This window comes from Danaus plexippus, chromosome 30 (assembly GCF_018135715.1).
Source record: "Danaus plexippus chromosome 30, MEX_DaPlex, whole genome shotgun sequence".
NCBI classification, from domain to species: domain Eukaryota; kingdom Metazoa; phylum Arthropoda; class Insecta; order Lepidoptera; family Nymphalidae; genus Danaus; species Danaus plexippus.
Window position 1 is genome coordinate 2,466,647 of NC_083557.1, and position 24,198 is coordinate 2,490,844.

Here is a 24,198-nt window from a genome sequence, read left to right on the forward strand (position 1 = left end):
ATCTCACTGCTATAGCTAGATGGCGCTGTTAAAGAGTTTTATTCACAATACAGATGCCGCTCGAGAGACGCGCCTGGACCAGTCTTGCTGTAAATCAATCGCACTCATCCATGAATGAAAATAAGATAATAGATACATGTTCAGAATCAACTCATTCATCACAAACATGAATGTACCATTATATAGCGCTGTACTGAAATATTTTATCTAATAAACTTATAACTTACCGATCAATCACCTCGGAATTCAATAATTTATTTCCTATAATTAGATAATTTATCCTATCATGTTTAATTTCGGTTTAGTTGTTATATAAAAGTGAAAATACGTTTAGAATAATTTGTATTTAATGTTTGTTTTTCTGTACAAACATATTGTTTTTGTTTAAAAAAATTAATTAATTAATTTACTGAGTACATTGTCAATTTTAGATATTTCTTTTCATATTTACAATTTTTTTTTGATACCAATAATTAAAAAAAAAAAAGAAATAAATCAATCACACGGACGATATGATTTGTAGTGATAAATTATAATGAAAACAAGATTATTCGTCAAAATACAAGGTCACGATGTTGACTCGTTAAATTAAAAGTAATTTACATGCGCCATCTTTATTTGCTTTTTTTATATGCATCTTAAATTAAAATCCTGCCAGCTATAGCTTCGAAATTCGTTCACAAACCAAAATCGATACTCATGTCTGACGTTTGAAATTGCCGCCTATGACGTAAATCTGTCATATGACGTCACGCGGCTCGACGGACAGCGCCGTCTCGCTCACTCCAATAGACGACAAAGCGCTAAGAGTGAGAGGGAGAGAAGCGCGTAAATGTTGTGAATAGAGTTCTCGTTCCATAGGCATTGTTTCGTGTTCAACTTGAACTATACACATTGATAAGAAATCACTGATAAGATTATCTGGCATTATCTTTTTGACAATGTCGCATCAGTCCGAGTTTAGCTTTGATAATATATTTGTACATTTTCGTTGCAATTTATCTGATTATAAACAATTGTTTGATTGGTTGTCTGTTCTTATTAATGAAATGTAATAGGACGCAATTGAACCTCCCAAGCGAATGACGTGAGGACTGGTGCTGCCGCGCGGTCGACTGACGAACTACGCACAGTAACTAGAAAACCTTCGTAGAGTACGCGAGTGCGGCTGATCGTCTCGCGTCTGTCCAGCACAATGGCCAGTAATATTAAGCCGCACAAAACTAAGCATTTCCCAATAGACCAGCTAGTATGCGTCGGGAACTACCAGCTGGAAAAAACTATAGGAACGGGCAACTTCGCCGTCGTAAAACTCGCCACACACGCTATAACTAAGAGTAAGGTGGGTACATATCTATCACGCGTATTTCAGTGTTTTCTGTGCTTCATTTGTTACATTTGCGTGCACCCAAGTGATACCAGTTCCTACCGGATAGGATTGTCGAGTGTAGTGCGTGTTTGTTGTGATGTGAGCGGATTTTTCCATTCGTAAAGTCCCCGATGCCTATAACGCTGAGGTTAGCAATGTAGCATTGACTATATGAGAACCCGTTCCCTGAATTGTATCTGGCTGACTGATGGGGGCGAAACGACAGAACGTGTTTGCCTTAAAAAAATAACTAGCAACGCGGCCAGTTTGCGAGTATATTGTTTATCACATACCTGCCGGAGATGTGTGCACTTCCAGACTCGGTCGCATTATAATCCAACTTCAATTCTTCTCTAAACTACACAAACTAAACTTTTTTTTTTAACATTTTTCAATTAAAATCTTTTTATGTGAAAGGGAATGACTTCGACCTCCAGAATGTTCTTGCGAGATTTTTTTTTTAAGATTTGTAAGTTTATGTCAACAGTCAACATATATTCGTAAAAAACTTTTATTGAGACTAACTTCGACGCATTGCTAAATAAACAATTACATTTCTTACAAGAATCCTATTGTGAACATCTCTGAATTCATCTATATATTAATTTAAATTCTAATACATTTACATACATAATTTTTTTTTGTATTTAAGATAATATAACCTACAATTAATTACTTTGACAGGCCTGATACAAAGTTTGGGACGCTATAAATATGACAGCACATTTGTTTCGAAATATGAAATATCGAAATATTTTTGTAACGCATTTTTTCAAATGAATTTCAAATTAGTTTAATTAAGACATTTTTCTATATTATTTAATATTATTATGTTATAACAAATAAAAACTGCATTAATTATGAATACAGATAATTATTATAATGCAAATATTTTTTATACATTTATGATGATGTCTCGGTCTAACATTTCAGCCACGGAAATATATAAAAAAAGTTACAGATTGGATTTTTTTTTTAATTTTCTTATTCTTAAATAGACAACAATTAATTTTATTCATCTCCATTTATTACATTCATAAATTTGTGCCTCAAATTGAATAAAACTAATTATCTGGTAATTATATATAAATAGAAATGACAAATCATTTGTTTATTTTTTCAAATACATAATAGAAAAAAAAAAATTATTTGAATAAGATAACTAACTTTATTTTGCAAATAGTATTTCATAAACAAATTTAATAATTTTCAAAGATTACAAAAGTCTTACATTTGTTATTTTAATATACACATATATATCAACCTTATACTACAAAGACTGAAATAGTAATAATAATTATTATCCTAAATAAAATTATAATTTCAGAGTTACTTTTGTGTTTTATATAACTAAATTAATATATTTCAGACATTTACTTCAAACCCATTTTTATTTTATTAAGATACATATTGTGAAAAATTTATAGAAATATATTGTTGAATGAATGTTTAAATTTTTTTTGTTTATTAAACATATCAAATAATATGAGTAAACTTAAAAAATAATGTAGGTTTATGTAGTCAATTTTTGCTAATAGCTGAGGTAGTATTATGATTATAAAATATATTTGGACATTATTAAAATATATATATATGTATATAAAGTGAAACGGAAATTATAGGAGAAAAATTATTTCCGTTACCGATGACATCCAAAATGTCTTCCTTTAACAAAACTCGGACGGATTCGCCAAACTAAATAAAAACATTGATGCTTATAAAACAAATATTATTCAGTATTATTGGCATCAATATTAAACGCTCTAAAAAGATTTCTTTAACCCGTGGCATTCTTTGTTTTTTAATCTTGCAACATTAATTGTCTTTGGCTTTATAGCTCTGAATAAAAATTAAAAATATATATTTTTAATTATTATGAACTCACCGTCATTAAATCTCTGTGAAGTCAATATTTATATAGATAAATAGGATAAAAAATATTAATAAATTTATAATTTATGGTCTAATTGTATTTTATTATAAAATAAAATCAGATAACCTGCCAGCTATAAGTTTATTATCATGAAGGTTATATATATTAAATAAAAAATTCCCTTCAAACATTAACATCATGAATTAGATTTGAAGAATTCTCATTTCTTGAAGATAAATATGCTTTCAAATAAATTCTTTTATATATAAATAAATCGCTGATAGTGTGCGAGATTGCATATGCATTGGTTTCTACCACAAAGGTGATAACCAGAATCCTAACTATGAGTTCAAACCATCTGACAAAACAGACAGTTACTAAGTTCTCATGAGTAAAAACTCTAACTATACTGTTAACTAAAGTATAAACTTGTAGTACTCATTCTTTGATATTTGAAGCTATTTTATAGGGACTATTTTATAGAAGTAGGAGAGATTGGTCACTCGTGTAATGTGGACGCTGGATTGAATATGGTTGGTGAGCCGACGATCATTAATGTATGTCATTAAGATCGGGGAGAGATTGTTACTCGATTACTCAAAACATACAAAACTGATTGAGATTTTGTTTCCTTTTTTGTCCTATATCTTTATTTGCACTGGAGTCCTGGAATTTTTGCCAATATTAACCTTTTTGCTTGATGAATTATTATCTTGAGTACTGTGTGGAGGGAACACGAAGGAGTCTGTTGAGTGGTATAAAGTCGTTAAATTAAGAGATTTATATTTTTAAAAGAACCTAGAATAACAAAAAATATCTAAATAGATTTTGTATATATGCAGATATAATTCTTAAGTAGCATAGAACCTCAATTATCAAAATATTTATTAGCCTCATTTTGAATTTTATCATCCAAAGACAGTATTTCTATTGTTATGTTTAACGTCAGGCGAGGCTGCGGGAAGTGACTAGTGATTTAAATAATTCTACGCAAAAACCAATTTTAACTCGTAAAGTTGGCTGAATCTTGAAAATCTCGGACGTGTGTCCTGACTTAAAAACACTCGAATACCAATAAGGCCAGAAAAAAAAAAGTTGGTACATATATCCTTTATTAATTTCGTTTTATTGTTTTATATTAAAAAAATCATCGTTCAATAAGAATTTTTGGCCTCTCGCGAATTATTTTAGTTACAAAAAATATACAATTTCTATTAAATGAAATAAAAAAATCTTCATTGTTCGGCGTCTCGATAAAATACATATAATCTGATAGACCACATTAATATGAAATGGGCATTTAAAGACGTGTTTTGTTAACTGACTGTTTTCTTCGATAGAGTTATTACTAAAAATAACGTATTTTTTTACTTGGGCCTGTGCAGAACTAACATTAATTCACTCTCAGAACGTACTTCAAAGGCAGCTCTAATAGGTTGTTTTCAAATTTGATTAGTTAGAGAGAGGAGCTGGGACGGTGGAGGTGAGCGTTTAACGCGCGTTAGATAGGGGTCCCTTAAAACTACACCTGGGTCACAAGTCTCAGGCACTGTTGAAGCTCCTGTTCCTACAACGCAATGGACCCGGCACCCGCACGGTGAATCCATTGAATGACAAGTTTCGTCTCTGAAATTAATTAGTTGTTCGTTGCGACTCCTACATTTTTTTTTAATTATTAAAAAATTTAATTGTTTTTTTTTTATATTACACAGATTATAGAAATATGATAATATATAATTAGAAATTATTGACAATTTAAAGAACTTATAATATGTTCCTTTATTTTGTGTTTTATATTTTTTTTATAAATAAGACATATTTAAATTTTTATACCCGGAATAAGTTCGTGATTCTCTAAATTAAAATAAAAAAAAAATTATCTCTATCAAGAATAAAATTGTTACGACGTAACAGTTACGTTATAATAGAGCCAAGATCAATGTATAAAAAATGATGTTTGGGATTCTTTTACAGTTATAAAGTTTCCTAATAATACTTTCATGAGGATACCAGCAAAATAAATACGCGTATTACGTGTACAGAAAACGACCAAATACATTTATTATAACAAAGCAATAATAAGTAAATAGCTGGCTGCTGGCGTATCGTCAGCCATTTTCTTTAATCAGCTGTTCGCATTCCATACAGCCAGGATATGAGTAAAGAGATTATATTTGTAATTTTATTGTTACGTGACAGATAAAGAATATCAAATCTATTAATAGGTTTAAATTTGAAAATACCTATATATGAATAGGAGTTAGTGACTTAATATTATTGTTTTGTTTTTATCACAAGTATATTGATAAAAAAAATGGTTTCAATTTATAAAATGTCATACATAAATGATAAATAAATTTTAGAAGAAATTTTCGATGTCACAATTGAAAATATTGATTATAATAATTTAAAATGTAAACATGTATTAATTGAAACTAAAAAAATTGTGACAATTTTATAAATTAAAATAGTTATTATTTACGTAAAAACTGTGTCTGACGTCAGAGATTTTCAGTCATTCGATAAATATTATTCCAATGCTATGTTATTTCAAAAAATGGAACTTAAAAAAAATATTAACTTTATACCTTTTATATTTATATTTATGATTTAATAATAATAAGTAAGATAAAAGTATTTTCACGTACTTATATAATACCATAAGCAACGAATTGAAATTAAAGAATGTCAAATAAACCGTAGACAATCCGCGTCAAGGCCGAGGCGTTTTTTTCACCAAGCCTGGACGTTGGCTTTCCCGCTCTATTGGACAAGATAAATAAAAGTTTACCAAAGTTTTAAATTACTTTGTATCTTTAATTAATATGCTATTTAATTATTTTTTTATACTTATTTCATTACCTGCCTGACCTATTTAATTTGTTCGTATTCTACATAGCATCAAGACGAGAACACTACGCTACGGGCTAAGGCCGCGGCCTTCCTTCCAAGGGCTTTTAAATTCAAATAAAATACAGAATATAAAATAGAATAAAAAAAAAAATCCAGTTTAAAAAGCAGATAGGTCGTATTATTTTATTGTGTAACAGATTCCTAATTAATTATGATTTTAATCGTATTAAAATAATTATCTTTTTTTTTATTTTTATATAAACGTATTATGTAAGTTCAGCTTATTATTTAATTTTATTGATGTGAATGTATTTCAAGTCGGGACATGCCACGTGCCACACGTGTAACAAGAGAATTTAAGACAGTCCATACAAACAATTTAATCAATTAAATGGTGACATCTTGATCACGTACTTGGCTGTACAAGTACAACCGTTGTCAGAGGTTCGTAAAATGCGAAATAAAATATATATATATTAAAAGACTTAACAACTTTTTTTTGTTTTATAAACGATCAATAACAAAAACTACTAATAAAAATAATTACATAAACATAGTGAAACGTAATTGAATTTATTGCAATAAACGAACTCCTCGGCGTGTAATATTTATCAATTTGTATTAAATTTACAGCACTATCGTCCTGTAACCGCAGACCGAGGAAATACCAGCTTCCTAATTATCTGGAGTTTCCTACAATGTTCGAGATTATAATAAATGTTGTAAATCCACTTACAAGTTACGCCGGCCGGCTGCTAGACAACGTCCTGTCCTCTGAACTATCAATTTATATATATTAAACCTCTTTTAACGGTTACATTTATTATCTGTGGTACTGTAATGGATGCTGAACATTTTTGTTTGTACGCTTAAAAAAGTGAACCAATCGCCTCTAAAATGATTGATTTGCGACTTATAATTTTATAAATTAAAAAATTACAATTTGTTCTTGTTGGAAGAATCATTTTATGTACGCTGTAGCTCAACATATATATATATATATATATATATATATATATATACATATGTTGATCTAAAAATGGTTGTTCGTCTGTTATTACGTATAAATTTCGTTGTATAAATTTCGATATTTCTTTCGTTAATCGAAGCACTATGCGTATGCGTTTTACCATAATGTTCCAGCTGATTGCAAGACCTGTAACTTATTTCTTACTGTCAACCCGGCGTATCTGTTAACTTGTATGTTTTATACCGCAGGTAATAAGCGAAACTTTGCTAGACATAATTTAGCATCGGATACACGTAGCGTTAACAGTTTTCCGTAAACTTTATCGAATTATAGCTGGTATTACCTTAGTATTGAATGAGAAACGCGGAACGGCTCGTATGTAGTTACGATCCGAACTTGTGGTAAACGATACAGTTGATCCAAACAAATATTAAATATGTTAGTTGTATGTTATTTGAACTAAGCTTTTCTTATAACTTACTGGCATTATAAATTATTTTTATTTAATGAAAGCAGAGACTCTTGTCAACATAATAAAAGTAAAGTTTGTTAGGTTGTAAGTATTTATATATAGATATATATTGTTCTTTCACAGAAAACTTACTGTACATACATATATACTTCGAAACTTTAGAGTAAGACGAGACCTATCACGGAATTCGGTATAGTTTACGGGATTAACTGTTAGTACGGGATTGCGGGATTCCAATCCCGAAGGTTACTCGGACGAAATTGCAGGCAAAAAATAGGCTGACATAAAAACTACTGATAACTAAATTGACTTAAGACGTTACACGACCACGTGACATAATTCGCAAACAAGAATTACGTATGCAACAATGCGACAAAATGTAGAGATAAATACATATAAATATATATGTATATCTCATATGTAATAATATGTTTTCAGGTTGCAATAAAAATAATCGACAAATCCAGATTAGGCGAAGACAATCTCAAGAAAACTTTCAGAGAGATCGCCATCATGAAGAAGCTGAGACATCCGCATATTGTACGGCTGTATCAGGTAACGAGAAAGTATACACACATACACACATATATATAAGTAACACGTTAAAACTGTAAGTGTAAATTCAAACTCGCACTTAAAATCTTTAACGAGTCGATTTACAAATCTATTGATAGTAGCGATCAATGTATGTAAATGTTTAACTTTGAACTGTCTGTGTGTAGTTTAATTGAAACTCGTGGTTATTATATAAATATGAATGTATTTTCTTTTGTGCAGCAATAGTAACCATCTAGTTAATATCCTTAGTATAAGTTTGTTCGTCTCACTACATACGGAGCGTCTCACGTTTGTTCCAATAACCTACGATAATACTGTATGCGGATGATTTACGAATGAAATACGTTTAACGCTCCGTATTTTGTGAAATGCCAACTTATGGTAAGCTTGAATTTACTTGCAACATGATTTTAACGCTGAAATGTAGTATAATATTAAGTTATAAATAATTTTCAATTTTTTTTTTTAAGATTAACTTCATTTACATTACTTACAAGTCACAATTGATTGCCCGCATGCGTTCGAAAGCCACGCATTCCCTCTCGCTCTGTCTCTTTATCACCCCCTCCCCCCCGTTAAACGTTCAACGCAACCTTGGTAGAAGTCGCACAAGAAGTTTCACTTCAAAAAAAATTTTCAACACGGTGAGATTCAAACCTGCGACTCACTACATCGATTTTCAGTCCGTTTGATAACTGAGCCATCGTACGTTTAGTGCAGTAGATAATTTTTGAACATTAAAAACATCAAAATTGTATGTGATATTATAATTTCAGGTAATGGAGAGCAGTCACACATTGTACCTCGTAACAGAATACGCGCCAAACGGTGAAATTTTTGGTAAGACGATCTAAAATTATAATATTAATGAAGATAAATGCATTAATTATTTTTAATATATATATATATATATATATATATATATATATATATTTATATATGTATATACTATTATGTATGTATTCTTAAAATATTATTTTCTTAAGTCGTTAGTACGAGTCTATACTTTCGATGTTTCGTTAACTACAAAGTGTATGTACTGTCCTAAATAACCTTACCAAAGCAAATACAGCCGGAGGTTTTTCTGAAAAGCTCTAAAATAATGCTATTTTTATTGATTATAAAAACTCACTAAAGACATTAATTATGTCAAGGTACACATTATATGTTTATTAATCATATTATTCTAATGTTATCCCCGATTCTATATTTTCTTACCTTTCCAATTCTATATTTGTAGTTAGTCATTACAAATACCTACCTTTATTATAGTCAGGACGCCATTCATGTTGAACGCGACTTTCGTTTGCTGTCATTGTCCGTGAACTCGTACTAGGGATACAAAAAACTGATAAAATTATAGTCTCATAGTAAGTTCGTAATAGTTTTAAGACGTTTAGAAATGTGTTAGGATACTTTCATTATATGGGCATACGTTTTTCTGTAACATCTCAAATAGACATATAAAATATTCTCTATTCATTTTTTTTTTTAAGAATATACACGAAAACTGAACAGTTATCAGATTCAAACTAAAGAGGTCGCATTAAAAGAATTTTCGTGATTTATATTCCAAATTTAAAAAAAATTATCTCCTAAGTAAATAGATGTACAGATATTTTTCTTTATATTTATCTGAGACGATGATTCTCTATGAAATTTTTTGTTATCTTATATTTTTGAAAACATCGTCCAAAATCACATCTCACATACAAAGCGTTGAATTACGTATTATCTTGTCTTTAACTCTTGGTTCCTTATCATATCTTTGATATTTTTCTGAACACAGCTGACTGTCGATTGGTTAAAATCTGATGCTGATATCGTTGAACTTACAGGGAAATATACACAATTATTACACAAAATTACATATATATTTATATATATATTTTGGAAGCCAAAACCGAACTGTATTAAATGCCTAGAATTAACTGTCAGTTAATTTCACTAGCGTCACTCATGAGCTGCATTTATTAAGACATCACTGGATTGTAACTAACTATTTGGGTTCCGCATAAAATGGTACATTAACTGAACCAGACTCAACTCCTGGACGACCGCTGTCTGAAACCTCAGTGTCTTGATCACACTGAAAAAGAATATCATTATAAAAGTTTTGTATAATTTGAACAAACACTAATAGATCCTAATGAGATCTAAGATTTTCGCGAGTATTCATTTAAATGAAACTAGTATTATTCGGATTTACTACGCGGATTTTATTATTTAAAAACTACATAATCCCGACGTTTAGGTTACTTTGCAGCAACCGTGATCACGGGCAGACGAGGTGTGAACACCTTATTATGTAGTTTTTAAATAATAAAATCCGCGTAGTAAATCCGAATAACACTAGTTTCATTTGAACTAATAGATCCTGTTCTAAATAATAACAATATATGTAGTCAGATTAATATATATATATTAACTACTTATATTTAATTGCTGTCATTATAATTATTCTTAAAATCCCAGTGAAAAATACCATTTTATTTCCAGATCACCTGGTATCAAAGGGTCGGATGCCAGAATCGGAGGCTGCCAGGTCTTTCTCCCAGATGGTAGCAGCTGTCGGATACTGTCATTCCAGCGGCATAGTCCACAGGGATCTGAAAGCTGAGAATCTACTTCTGGATAAGGATATGAATATTAAGGTATCTCATCGGCCATTAATAAAATAACTTGCTATATCCCACAAACAACACCTAAAGAATATCAAACAATACCATGGAGTTGGTACTTGGAGCAACATTATCTGTGAACAATTTTCTATAGACATCTGTCAATGTGTTATCTGTTACCGATCATGGCTCCCCGGAGAGCGATCACATCATCAAGGTCTGTATGTGTCATAGAAAAATAAATGTCACGAAGCTATATTTAAAGCATCTTGATGTTTTATGCCAGCCTTTAAAGGCTATGACGCCCCCTAGTGGGCGCTGCAGGCTTAAAAGAGGCGGTAAGAGACACAGAAAAATTAGAGGTGTTGTGTACAAGCTCGGGGGGGGGTTTGTAATTAAATTCAGCTAGGATAAGTTATAGTGGTTATTCAGTAGGTGAAAAAAGTAATTTATTCTCAAAGTGGGCAGTACACAAAATAAGTTTGGGAATCTCTGGTTGAGTCAAATCAGCAACTATATGTATAATAGCTCACCACAAACGTGATTTTCATTTCAGTTAGCGGATTTCGGGTTCAGCAATGAGTATACAGCGGGTTCACCGTTGTCCACGTGGTGCGGATCCCCACCCTACGCGGCCCCGGAACTGTTCGAAGGTCGCCAATACGATGGTCCGAAAGCTGATATATGGGTACAATTATCAATTTTAACAGACAAGTATATACTTAGATCAATCTTATATATTTAAAAATATTGCTAAAGCTCTCCCTGCATGGACCCGGCACCATGGAATGATGAGAGGTTTCCTCTCTATCTGAACTTAAATTAATGCTAGTGTGTAACATATGTAATGTTTTTGTTCCAGTCCTTGGGCGTAGTTCTGTACGTGCTGGTTTGCGGCGCGCTTCCTTTCGACGGCTGCACTCTCAGCGAGTTACGAGCTGTGGTGCTCAGTGGAAAATTTAGAATACCATACTTTATGTCACAAGGTTATGCATCGATGTATTTGGGAAATATAACTAGTATTATATATAGAATATAAAACAATTTATAATTTATAAAGAAAAAAATTATCATTGTATAGTCCTTGTGATATTTGTTAGTTTAGATCCATAATTTTGTAAATGTAATAAATTAATTTGGATAAATTTACCATTCGCATTAATAAGGACAGATTATAATTTGGTTATCTCGAGATTTATTCGTCCTTAAATATCTCGTGTGCGTCAAGTCACTGACGAATCAGTAGTGTCCTCGTCCATAGGAGACCAGAATTAATGGGAGGACTATAATATATATCTCATGTATATGTAGAATATATTGATAATATAAATGTATCATATATTGCAGAATGCGAGCATCTGATACGTCATATGCTGGTAGTGGAGCCCGAGCGGAGGCTCTCACTGCGGGGTGTTGCCCGACATCGATGGTTACAGGCCCACCAGCCCGGGCCTGGCCCTGGGATATACGGTAACATACATACATACGTATAAACCTCTCATAATTCAATGGAGTCACCGTGCGGGTGCCGGGTCCATGATGCAGAGAGAGGAGCTTCAACAGTGCCTGGGACTTGCGACCCAGGTGTAGGTTTAAGGCCCCTATCTAACTCGCGTTGAACGCTCACCTCCACTGTCCAAGCTACTCTCTCTGCCTAACCAAATTTGTAAAGAACCTACTAGGGCTGCCTTCGAAGTACGTGACTGGTCCAAGTCTTTTAGTGGGTTGTAGAGAGATTTAGCCGTTACACCTCTCGCTCCAACTTCTACCGCGTATAAATTTACAACGAACATATTCTCAGTGAGTTCGTTAGTGAGCTCGTAATACTTCTTGACCTTGATGGCATGGTCTTTGGGGATGTTGGTTTCTCAAGGAACCGTGAGCTCTATTAGTACAACGCGCTTTAGAATTCGCGAATATAAAAATATGTCCGGTCTGGAGGTCGACGCACAAATATCCTCTGGAATCTTATATTGCTTCTCATACGTATCCATCATTAAAGTCCAATCCGAAGCCGCTTTAATGATAGAGTAAGGCTTGACTAGTTTTTTTTTGCGCTCTGACTACCGAAAAACAAAGACTAACCGCTTCACGTATGATTTCTAAATCCCTATCGTGACGACGTGAGTACTGACCGCTATCTAGTAGTACCCTACATCCCACCAGCAAATGCTTAGCAGTTCCAACTGCCTCCCCGCATATGTAGCAAGTTTCTTCGGTACCTTTACCCCATCTTACTAAATTACTCTGATCTGGGAGAGTCATCTGGAACGCGTTGAGATAAAATGTTAGCAGTGCTCGCGACCAATCATGAATTAAGGTGCGCCATTTTAGTGCTTACAGGGTAGCAAAAAACTCCTATGTGTAGCCACTCATTCTGCATTTCTAAGCTCATTGCACGGATCTCATATTTAGAATTCTCGCCTTGCCGAATAAAATGTCTTTAATATATCCGTATCTGTTACTTTGCACGTATATATTTATTTGTATATATGTGTGTGTAATAAAAAAATCATCGTATAAGTTTAAATGATAATAATTGGTAAACTTCAGATGCCTCCGAGGGCCAATGCGCTTGTCACCCGTCCGTTACACGCGAGGATGCTCGAACCCACGACGCAGCGCTGGCGCGCCTCGCCACATTACCCGGACTCTCCTTACATCACCTGCAACAGGTAAGAGTTACAATCTTCCGACCGCCAGATGTCGCTACATAACTAGCAGTATCAATATCCTGGGTAAAAGCTGACAGAACTATAACATTTTATATACATTTCTATGTATGTATACAACACTACTTAACATAACATTTAGTTCAGTAATATTGTGACAACGCAAACAATATATTTCGTGGACACAATGTGGACGAAGCCTTATAAATATTAACATTAAACCTGTATTTTCAGTCGGTACAAGAAGAGCGATTTGATCACATATCAGCCATTTATCATTTACTTATGGACAAACTAGAACAAAGGGATACAGACGCTGAAATGGATAGAGGTAATTAAAGCTGACGAAATAGATTTAATTTTTTCCTAAATATTTAAGCATAGCGCCATCTAGCGGGTGGTGAAAGAACTGAACGTTAACATCATTAATGTATGCGCTCTTATTCCTACAATTAGTATGACTTACTCTTATTATATTCTTGTACGTTACAGATTCCTTAGACTCGACGACGGGCAAACCACTAGATCTCACTAGTTGTAAGGTAATGAATGGTCATAATATATGTATATAATTCATTATTTACAGCGACATCTATTGGGTTAAATAATATTCACAAGTAGCGTTACCACTTTTAGCCGACTATGACATTTTTATTAGTTTGTTTTGTAAAAATATTTTTAAAAATGTTTAAAAAAAAAATTAAAAATCGTGGCTAAATGATTCAAACATCTATTATTCGTATTACAGAGTGAAGAAGAGCAGATGGAGGCTGAAGATAGCACAGAAGCGCTGCAGCCGGGGTACCTCACCGTAGGCCACTCCGGTGACAGCTTTGAGAAGGTACACCTGTGTTCATGATATTTGAGACACAGTATATATATATATATATATATATATATAGCTAATATCTGTTTACTATCTCAATTAACACAAGCTTATATATGTAAAAATTGGGTAAATATTGAGTTAGAACAGTTAAAATTTTATTATTTCAAGTATCAAAGTACTTCTTTTTATATTTTGATATATAATTATGTATGATATCCAGTTTGGTTCCTCGGTGGTGTTGGAGTCAGGTGTGGAACCCGTCCATCAGCCCGGGGCTCCGCCCACCGCCAGGAGACACACAGTCGGCCCCGGAGACTGCAGACACGAACAGGTATTAAAATACAAAATACATATAATATTTTAAATTATATTCTATATTGAATTAATACCTCCCGTGACGTGTGTTAGGAAAAATACGCTTAAAATCAACTCTAGATTAGTTTTTAAAGTTAAAATGTGTTGTGATATATATTCTGTTTTAAATTTCGTAACTTAAAGCATTCTGAAAATCTCAAAGCCACTGTAACCTTTACTCATTTCTTTGTTATATTTAATGACATCTAAGATTTTCGCAAGTTTTATTAATGAAAATGAAACTAGTATTTTTCGGATATACTACGCGTGATTTACTTTTGTAAAAAACTACATACTCCCGACGTTTCGGTTACTTTTCAGCAACCGTGATCACGGGCAGATGAGATGTCTTTTCTTAAAAAAAAGTTACTAATTTCTATAAATCGTTTAGTTTTTTTTTTTTATTGTTCTCTCATAATCACTTTTACCTTAAATGCGTTCTTATTATTTAATTATACTAAAATTATATATTGATTTTGAAGCCTGTAAATGTAAAAAACCACTATTTTAACTGGCTTGACATCTCCCGTATGGTCTAGTGGCTAGGATACCTGGCTTTCACCCAGGAGGCTCGGGTTCGATTCCCGGTACGGGAAAACAATTTTTTTTTTGATTTTTTAAATTATATATAGGTAGGTATATATTTTATTACATATTAATTATTAATTGTTATTTATACCAATTTTTCAATATATTTTCAGTCGAGTGAATTATCTTCAAGACCTGCACCTTTGTGTGCGTCAGCTCATTTTAATGTGAGTGTTTCGCTGTTTACAGATATAAATTATTTTTAAAGATATATAAAGGCATCTGAAGAGCCTTTTATTTTATAATTAACGAAAATGACCAAAAAAAGTACGGTTTTATAAACAAGATTAATTTGAATGACAATTTTAACCACTCTCGTATCTCCCGTATGGTCTAGTGGCTAGGATACCTGGCTTTCACCCAGGAGGCTCGGGTTCGATTCCCGGTACGGGAAAATACTTTTTGCATATTATTTTTTTATTTCCAATCCACTCTTAATATTCTCGCTCATATTATACCTTATAGTATTGTCATTTATAGCAACAGCCCCTTCAGACTCCGCTACCGAGTCGGTTACCGGAAGTGGCGTTACTACCGAACACAAACCTGGCCGCCAAGTTGCCCGCGGTTCAACACCAACCTCCACGGTACTTCAGCGTCAAGGACCACCACCTGCTGAAGCCTCCGGTCGCCATGCAAACACAGGGTAATATATTAGCTAATGAAACACAAACAAATAAATAATAATACTCAATAATCACTATAATTTTCAATTTAAAGTAATAATATATATATATATATATATATATATATATATATATATATATATATATATATATATATTATATGTATGTATATAATGTTCCAGCGTCGCTGTTCGGTCGTAGGGCTTCGGACGGAGGGGCCCACGTGAGGCGCGCCCCGGACACCTCGGGGGCGCACCCCCCGCCTCCCAGACACGTAAGTTATACCGCACAATTCACAGAATCTATCACCATAACTCATGGGGCCAGCTCATAAAGAAACCATGTCATACAAAATGATATTTAGGAAGTACCTCGAAATAAGACTAACATAAAAAATAAGTCTCCTTACAGAAAGCTAGGTCAGGTATAAAATTATAAAAATCAGTTTTAATATTAATAATATTATAGTATATTGATTTTGTTGAATACTACTACTAATACTAATACTACTAATACTTAATATAAAAAGATTCGAACGGGGAAGAGGATTTGAAATATCCGAGGAACATGAGACATCACACATACAACCTTCGTAGTAACATATTTCTATTCTTGGAAATTTTGAACATACTTATTACAATTAATCTTGTGTGTTGGGTTCAACTAGATGGCAGCACTAAACCTTTTCAGTTCGTTCCTTAGATTAACATTGTATATGTTTCTGTCTATGATTATCCTTAAACATAGACATATATACATATATATATGTCTATCAAAAGAATGATTACTATATTTTTGTTTGTTTAATATTCCAGGTGTCGGACAGTGGTACTGGAAACACAGAGTCCACGGAACAAACAGACGAGCAGTCAAGCGACTCCACCTACAACAATAACCTGTGCAGGTGCGGACACAGAATATTCAGTCATGTAGCATTTATCAATGGGACATTAGATTTGTTGGAAAATACCTTGAGCTTATTGTTGGTTGTTAAAAATTTTTAAAAATAATCTATGGAGTCCATGCTGGAGAAGGAAAGTCCTCATGTGGAAAATAAAATAGGAATATAGAAGTAAATTTTTAGTGAACTCTTATTGTTTGTTTAAGACAAACTTTAGAAACGTTGCTTACAATTCACTATCTACCCACCCGTTCACTCTCGCTCCGTCTCTTTCTATCCCCCCTCCACCCGCGTTGAATGTTAAACGCAACCTTGTTGGAAGTAGCTTTAGATGGTTCACTTCAATAATGGTTAAAATGATTTCCCTTACTCTTATCTTACAGTAATATATATATATATATATATATATATATATATATATATATATATTATTTATGTGATTTCCATAGATACAATGAAAAGATTTTAAAACAAAAGTCGGTAGATACTTCCAATACAATGTTTTCTTGAATTTTATTGAACTTGTAATATTTATATATACAATGAAAGCAAAGAAAATAGTTGTAATCAAGTATCTCGCGGTTTTAGACTGTTTTATTAATATTTTTAATACATATGACATATTTTGAGGTGCGTTGAATATTTTTGTTTCACTAATTCAATTTAAAGCTAACATTAGTTGGCTGAGACACCAAGTTTTGTGCGTGAATATAAAATTAAGAGATTTAGTGCTTTGGGGCAAATATATGAAACATTAATATATATATATATATATATATATATATATATATATATATATATATGTATGTATGTATGTATGTTTGCAGGTATATGTTAAATCGAGGTAGTAACAAGCGCCACACGATGGCGACCCCGGAAGAGGCGGCTTCCGTTTCCGCCGCGTGTCCTTCCACACCCGCTGTGAGTAACTACATGCCTACTGACAAAATATATAATGATGTTATGTAGATAAAAAATACGTTCGGTACATTATCAACTAAATGAGAACATGTTTACAAAATTTATCTTGTTTCGTTGATTAGCTATTAACAATCAATATTATACTTTTATTATTATCTCGCCTGTAACCTGAAACTTCGTTTGGCAGATATTTTTTTTTGTTTTATGTTATTTGTCCGGAAATTTGATTTTGTTTAAAAAGGATTTTATTTAAATATTAGATAAAAAAAAAGGTTTTTATCCCTGCCAAAGTATTAGTTTTCTACTGAAGGATATATATATACTTATGTAAATACTTTTCAGGTTAGCGCCCCTCGAGTACGCCGGTCAGGTCTCCTGACGGTCACAGAAAGACCGCCTGGTAAGTTTATTTGTGTGTTTTCGATGTTATAACTGTTTATATAGAAAAGTTGTTTATAGTTTTTGCGTGAGGACACTTTAAGCCTGATTTTTTTGTTTGTTTTTTTTTTTTTGCATTATTTGAGTTTTGCTGAATGATATTTGATTAAACTTTTGTAATGACTCGTAATAATAATGATAAATCACATCGTCATTTTTGAACGCTGTCTACAAAAATAATATTTTTTTTTTGGACAGATTTTTTTTTAATTTTTTTAGTTGCTTAGTGTTGCAACTTTAATTTGCATCTGAATGGTAGAAAAATATTTAAAAATATATTTTATTAAAATATAATTTCTGCTTGGATTATACTTAAATACTTATTTAAATATATTAAAAAAAAATCTCCTATGGAGTTTTTCAAAGTATAATTATTTTAATATTTTTCTACCATACATATCTTTGAGTAGTGCATGACGCTAATGTTTATAAACGTTTTTAGTTATTAGTCCTGAGTTAGTTATGGAGGTGGAGGCGAGGATGAATCGCAACTACCTCCCGCCCTCCATCCAGGGCGGGTTTCAGAGTCCCCCGCCCGGGACCCCGCCCGCCCAGGGCTCTATTACCGCCGGAACCCCAAATTACACGAAATCTATGAAACCTGTCCTGGAAACCATACCTCAGGGCAGCATCATGGGGACGAACCAGATTGTGACGCCGTTCACCCCCTCGCTGTCACAATTCTCGCCCACCCACGGCAGTGTCGTGTCTCAGACCGGATCCATCGTCACCGGAAGTCCGTTGGTGAATCAGAACTTTAGCGGGATCCAGCCAAATACCTTCAGCTCAATGCCAAACCAAGGTTCAATCTTAAGCGGGACTCCCATCAGTCAGAATTTCAATTCGTTGCCCAACCAGGGGTCGATAATGTCCGGCACGCCGATCCAGAGTCAGAGCTACAATATCCAAAGCCAGGGGTCCATCATCAGCGGTACTCCGATACAGAATCAGAGCTATCAAACAAACCAGAGACCCGGCGCCCCCGGGTCGGTTCAGGGTCAGGGGTCAATAATGACTGGCACGCCGATCAACAACCAGAGTTTCCAGACGACCTCGAGTCAGAACTACCTCTCTTTGGCCCCCGGGACTTCGATGGACAAAAGCTTCACGAACTTCCCCTACAGCTTTGGTTCCTGTGGTAACGTGCCCTCGGGGTCAATAACCGCGGGGACTCCCCTCACAGGATTGAGTCAGGGCCAGTACAGCCGTCAGAGAAAGTATTCTGGGCCGCAGAGGGTTAAACTGCAAATGTTGGCGACTGTACAGGAAATGGGTAATTATGATTGTTTAAGGGTTATTGGGTGAAATAAATGAAAGAAATGTTGTTGAAAAAGTTAAAGGTCAGTCGGTAGAGTTATTTAATGCTTTCTGTGTGTGCACGGTGTGTCCGCTTTTGGTAGACTTGTTAATTTTTTTACTACACAGTATTATAACAAAACAAAGTACGATGCTCGTTATTTGCGTGTCTGTTGGTGTTAGGTCGTAAGAAATCATTTTATATATAAAGACAACTGCGACCCAACAGTAACTAAGGGCAGTCGAACTCTATGTCTCTATTATATGTTCCATATATTGTATGTGTAGCCCGGGAGCACGCGGAGCGCTACTCACCTGTGCGGAGAGCGGAACTGAGTCCTCCGAGGGCGGCGCACCCGCTAGCATCAGCGAGACTCGAGTACCAGCAGTTACAGGTGTGGGAACACAGACGAACACACATAAATAACACTTTACACGCACAGTATCCGCGATGTATGAGATAGTTTTATTAAACTGCGTATTTTAGTAACATACTGTATGTTTGTTTCCAGCGTGGCCTAGAGCGGCGAGCGGCTTGTGGTGGGGCTTCGCCCCCCTCGGAGTCTTCTCACCCGCCTCACACTCTCTCCGCCTCGATGCCCGGTTAATAACTCCTTCGTATATAAACCATATTTTAGTCTCTTTTTATAAATAACTCTTAAAATTCTAAGTCATATCCATCTTACTGTTTTTATTTACTCCAGGGTCACCCATCCACTCCGGCGCCTCCGTCCCGGTGCTCGACATGGGCCTGAGCGACCCGCCTCAGGTATATAATTTAAAACGCTTACTAACGACCTCTTTGACCGATTTAAATATATCATACTTTCAAGTGTTTATTAGTTTAATCAATTTGGATGTAAATTTTTATATAATGAATACAACTTATTTGAAAATAATTGTATTTACTTTAATAATATTATTTATCAACATTCTTTACCATATGTTTTCAGGACCTGTCGTTGAAGCTGGGTATGAATCTCAACAGCCTGTACTCGCCTCACCTGCCGCAGGATGTTCTGAAATCTCTCCACTCGTACAGCAGTTACGGTCTGGTCTCCGGCCACGCGAGCCCCGCCAGTCCGGGGAGTCCCCTGCATCAGATAACCGAGGGCCTCAGCTACTTGCACACGGGGTCCATTACGCGAGGAACTCCGCAGGCCAACGCTACACCCTTGGACCTGCGGAGCACTGCGACCGCACCTCATATAGAGATGGAAACCAATTACCCTCAGCTCCACCCCATACTTCATCCTCAGATCCACGTGGTGGCTCACCGCTCCCTCAACAACTCCCCCATTTCTAACCCCGGCTCCCCGTTGGACATGATCCAGGAAGAGATAGGGAATGGAAGTCAAAATGGGGAAACGAAATTCCCGGACAGAAGTTTCCAGAGCTACGTGTCCACGCACCCGCAGATAAGTCTGACGGATTGTCTCGGTTCGGAGATAACCCTGGTCGCCTCCTCGTCCGAAGATAGCGTCGATAGTTTAGAAAACAAATATCCGCTGCCCCAGTTCGTGATATCCGAACCCTCGGACTTGGACGACAGACCTTCCATCACCAAAGGGATCGGAAGGAAAGTCAGCCAAGAAACGGAAGCCGCAGAAAATAAGGAAGAAGTCGACGCAGAGATGCAGTCCCCCAAAGAAAGCGTGGATGAAACTAGTAAATTCCTGTCGAGGGAGCTGGCGAGGAGGGGCAGCGACAAGTCTTTAGGCTTCAGTGACGATTCCCTCAGCAACGACTCCGCGAACGCGTCGCCGAACTGCGAGCAAAACATACAGTCAATTTATTCCAATATAGTGTCAATTAGTTCGGGTTTTAGCGAGAATAGGGGCAGCTTCTCCGAGCATAGAGAATCCTTCTCTTTCTCCGACCGCGGGAGCTTTTCTGAGAGAGGGGACTACGGCAGGTCCTCGTTCTCGGAACGAAGCGATTTCGGAAGGGGCAGTTTTTCGGAGAAGGGCGAAACGCCGCGCTCGTCGTTTTCAGCTCAGGGAGTTTTAGGAGAAGTCAAGGAATATAACGAAGACGTCCACATGCCCGCGGAAAAGACTCTGGTTAAACACGAAGAAGAGAGCCATGAGATCGAAAAATTACAACGGTCCACCATGGACCTGCGGCTGTCGGAGATATGCAGGCCGGGAGACGGGATACCGATACTGCTCAGCCCGCAGAAGGTGTCGTGCGTCCAAGAATACTACGAGGTGACACTGTCTACAGTCTGCTCGCAACTGGACTCTCACAGAATAGTGGAGCTATTGAAGGAGACCATCAACAACAGGGTGCCGCCGCAGAACATATTCATAGAGACGGAGCACCGGACCCACGACGACGCCGAGCACCTGACAGGTTTCCTCAACCTGGAGTACTCCGGCGGCATCCAGATAGAGCTGGTGGTCTGCGAGAATAAGAGCAAAGAGAAGAAGGGCCTCAAGATGAGGCGAATATCGGGAGATCACAGAGAGTACGGCAAGCTGTGTCAGCAACTGATAACTAGCCTCACCGTCTGACGCCTCTGGCGGACCAAAGTGTGGGCTTCTTGCTCCGGCTGCGAGCTGGCCCTCGCGTCCGTGACTGTTCTCGGCTCCATTTTTATTCCAATTCTCCGAGCATTTGTTCAAAATTTCATTCCAATTGTGTGAGAGCTCTTTGTGATGTTTTTTCTTGTAAATATCGTTTGTTTCCGGCCGCTCCCGGCCGCTTCCGGCCGATGTTCGGTCGGCTTTAGTTGTGTACATAGTCCAATGCGCCGGCTGTTACATATTTGTATATTGCGTCGATATAATTTTATTTATTCCAAATTTTTTTTCTAGATTCCATTTTAGCGTAGGTTCTGTAAATATTGTTTTAAGTTGACAGTACAAGATTAGTTTTGAGAGGAAGTATTGAAGAGCGATGGGTTTTGTAGTGTACTGATATTGTTATGCCAATGTTGTATAAATCTATGATCAGGGTGTGATAAAGGAGGTTTTATTTTTTATCTAGGGGACTGTTACATCCCGCTTCCAACGATATTGTACTTTGTGCGATAGGAATAGGGTGCAAAGTACAAAATCAAAGTAAAGAATCGCCATAAGTAGGTAGTCGAGAAGTTTAAAACTTGTAAATAATATTTTAATAAACAATTCCAATTCCATAATGTTACCGCTTTGTTTTATTCCGATTTAATGCTTTGTTAAACGTCGACAAGTTATAATTTACCAATATCATCCACCAGATGTCGCTTTTCGGACCAAGAAGATATTTTTTTTTAATCGGTCGAAATAGGTAGATATGAGGTGGAGTTATATAAACTGCTGATATTATAGGATGTGTTTGAATAGGGTAACCTGTCAGGGCTGTCACAATTTTCGTAAACAGATCCTTAGATAGGTGTGTTGTATTAAAAGTGATATAGGGTAAAGGTATATATATATATATATGTATTCGTAGTATGAACACGGTCAAAGTATACTTTGGCATAAAAATAGATTTTTTTCCGTTAAGGGCAATAACAATAACGTAAAATAATATAATAACAATAATTAAAAATGTTAGTAATTATATCGGCAATAGGTCATTCAAAATATAATTTTAAATAAAGTGGCAATCCTGTCCCTTTACTTTTCCACATACCGTATTGTTTTAGGCATAAAATATCCTGTCCCTATTGACCCCTAAAGATCGACGGCGGAGCAAAAAGCCTTCATATTAATTAATTATAAGTCGTGATAAAGAATTACTTATAACTGTACTACTTTTATATCTAACATTTATAATGAACAAGATACTTACTGATTTTATTTTATATTATTGCAAAACAAAAGAATTTACTATAATATGCCACTTCTACAGGGAGTAACTCGACGTTGCGATTTAAAAAGTAGTTTTGGCAATTTAATTCTAAGAAAAATAGCAACTATCATAAATGTTGCCAGTTCAAGGACTAAGTATTGTACCATACATTATTATTTTTATATCGATTATTAAACATCGACGTTTTCCCGATTCACCCCGAGGTTCCTATTCACCCCGTTTGATGCCACTAACTTTGAAAACGTAAAACGTATACCACAGTAATAAAACCAGTAAATGAATGCCAAACATATTCATTATTAAAAATGAACTGACAGTTGCCGGCGCGCACCTTGGCAAGGTGGAGATAAGTTTGCGCGTGCGCACTTAGTGCGACACAAAGTGGTCACTTTTGATGCGTATTAATAACAAAAACTCGTAACTGATGATGTTTTTTATATCTGATAGACATTGTATATTTAATTTTACCTTCCCTTTTTTTGCTGTACCTACCTCCACCACACTTTTTCTAGTTCCTCCATCAAAAGGGTATATGACAGAGATCTCTGCTAAGAGGTAGGTTATACTTTGTGCACCCCCTTTCCTTTATAATATTGTAATTATTAGCAATTTTTGATACATAAATAATATTTTGGAATGTTCTAAGGAATGTTTAAATGAAAGATTCCATAGACAAAAATACTTTATGTCTAACTACACACAAATGTAATGCAAATATGTATTTCCACGACACGTGACTCCGATCACTAATGTCGAAGGTATTGTCAAACTTAGTTGTTAAATCAGGCTCTATTCGGATGACCCGACATTACAATATACAACTTAAATTCATAGTTTTTAATCATATAATGCAAAACATAAATGTATGTAGAAAACTAATTTATCTTTTTTTTGTATATATCTGTATAGTCATTGTTTTATTACAATTATTTCACAAATTGATAATTCGAATAGAGCCTTACATTATTCGCAGGGAATATTTTTGTTCTTGATAGAATTATACAAACAAATACGCCCTTCAACACATAATTTCTACACAAGATCCAAGTTCAAATA

The 24,198-nt window shown here is 35.0% G+C and overlaps 1 protein-coding gene and 2 non-coding genes across 4 annotated transcripts; all 3 read left to right on the forward strand.

Moving 5' to 3' along the window:
* Window positions 1-1,023: 1,023 nt before the first annotated feature.
* Window positions 1,024-22,491, forward strand: LOC116776507 (serine/threonine-protein kinase par-1). Of its 2 annotated transcripts, XM_061525540.1 has the most exons (23): window positions 1,024-1,342; window positions 7,976-8,092; window positions 8,872-8,935; window positions 10,595-10,749; window positions 11,273-11,404; window positions 11,579-11,702; window positions 12,064-12,186; window positions 13,270-13,391; window positions 13,623-13,719; window positions 13,881-13,930; window positions 14,137-14,229; window positions 14,438-14,548; window positions 15,273-15,326; window positions 15,640-15,805; window positions 15,968-16,059; window positions 16,601-16,689; window positions 17,514-17,607; window positions 17,950-18,007; window positions 18,488-19,318; window positions 19,630-19,736; window positions 19,854-19,944; window positions 20,046-20,110; window positions 20,295-22,491. In XM_061525540.1, the coding sequence occupies exons 1-23, from the start codon at window positions 1,196-1,198 to the stop codon at window positions 21,855-21,857; spliced, it is 4,545 nt and encodes a 1,514-aa protein (XP_061381524.1). In that variant the 5' UTR covers window positions 1,024-1,195; the 3' UTR covers window positions 21,858-22,491. The 2 variants fall into 2 exon arrangements, with proteins under 2 accessions (XP_061381524.1, XP_061381525.1); XM_061525541.1 differs by lacking the exon at window positions 18,488-19,318 and having other exon boundaries at window positions 1,028-1,342.
* On the forward strand, window positions 15,096-15,167 carry Trnae-uuc (transfer RNA glutamic acid (anticodon UUC)). The gene has a single exon. It is a non-coding gene; the product is annotated as a tRNA-Glu (tRNA).
* Window positions 15,482-15,553, forward strand: Trnae-uuc (transfer RNA glutamic acid (anticodon UUC)). Its single transcript has one exon. It is a non-coding gene; the product is annotated as a tRNA-Glu (tRNA).
* Window positions 22,492-24,198: the final 1,707 nt, after the last annotated feature.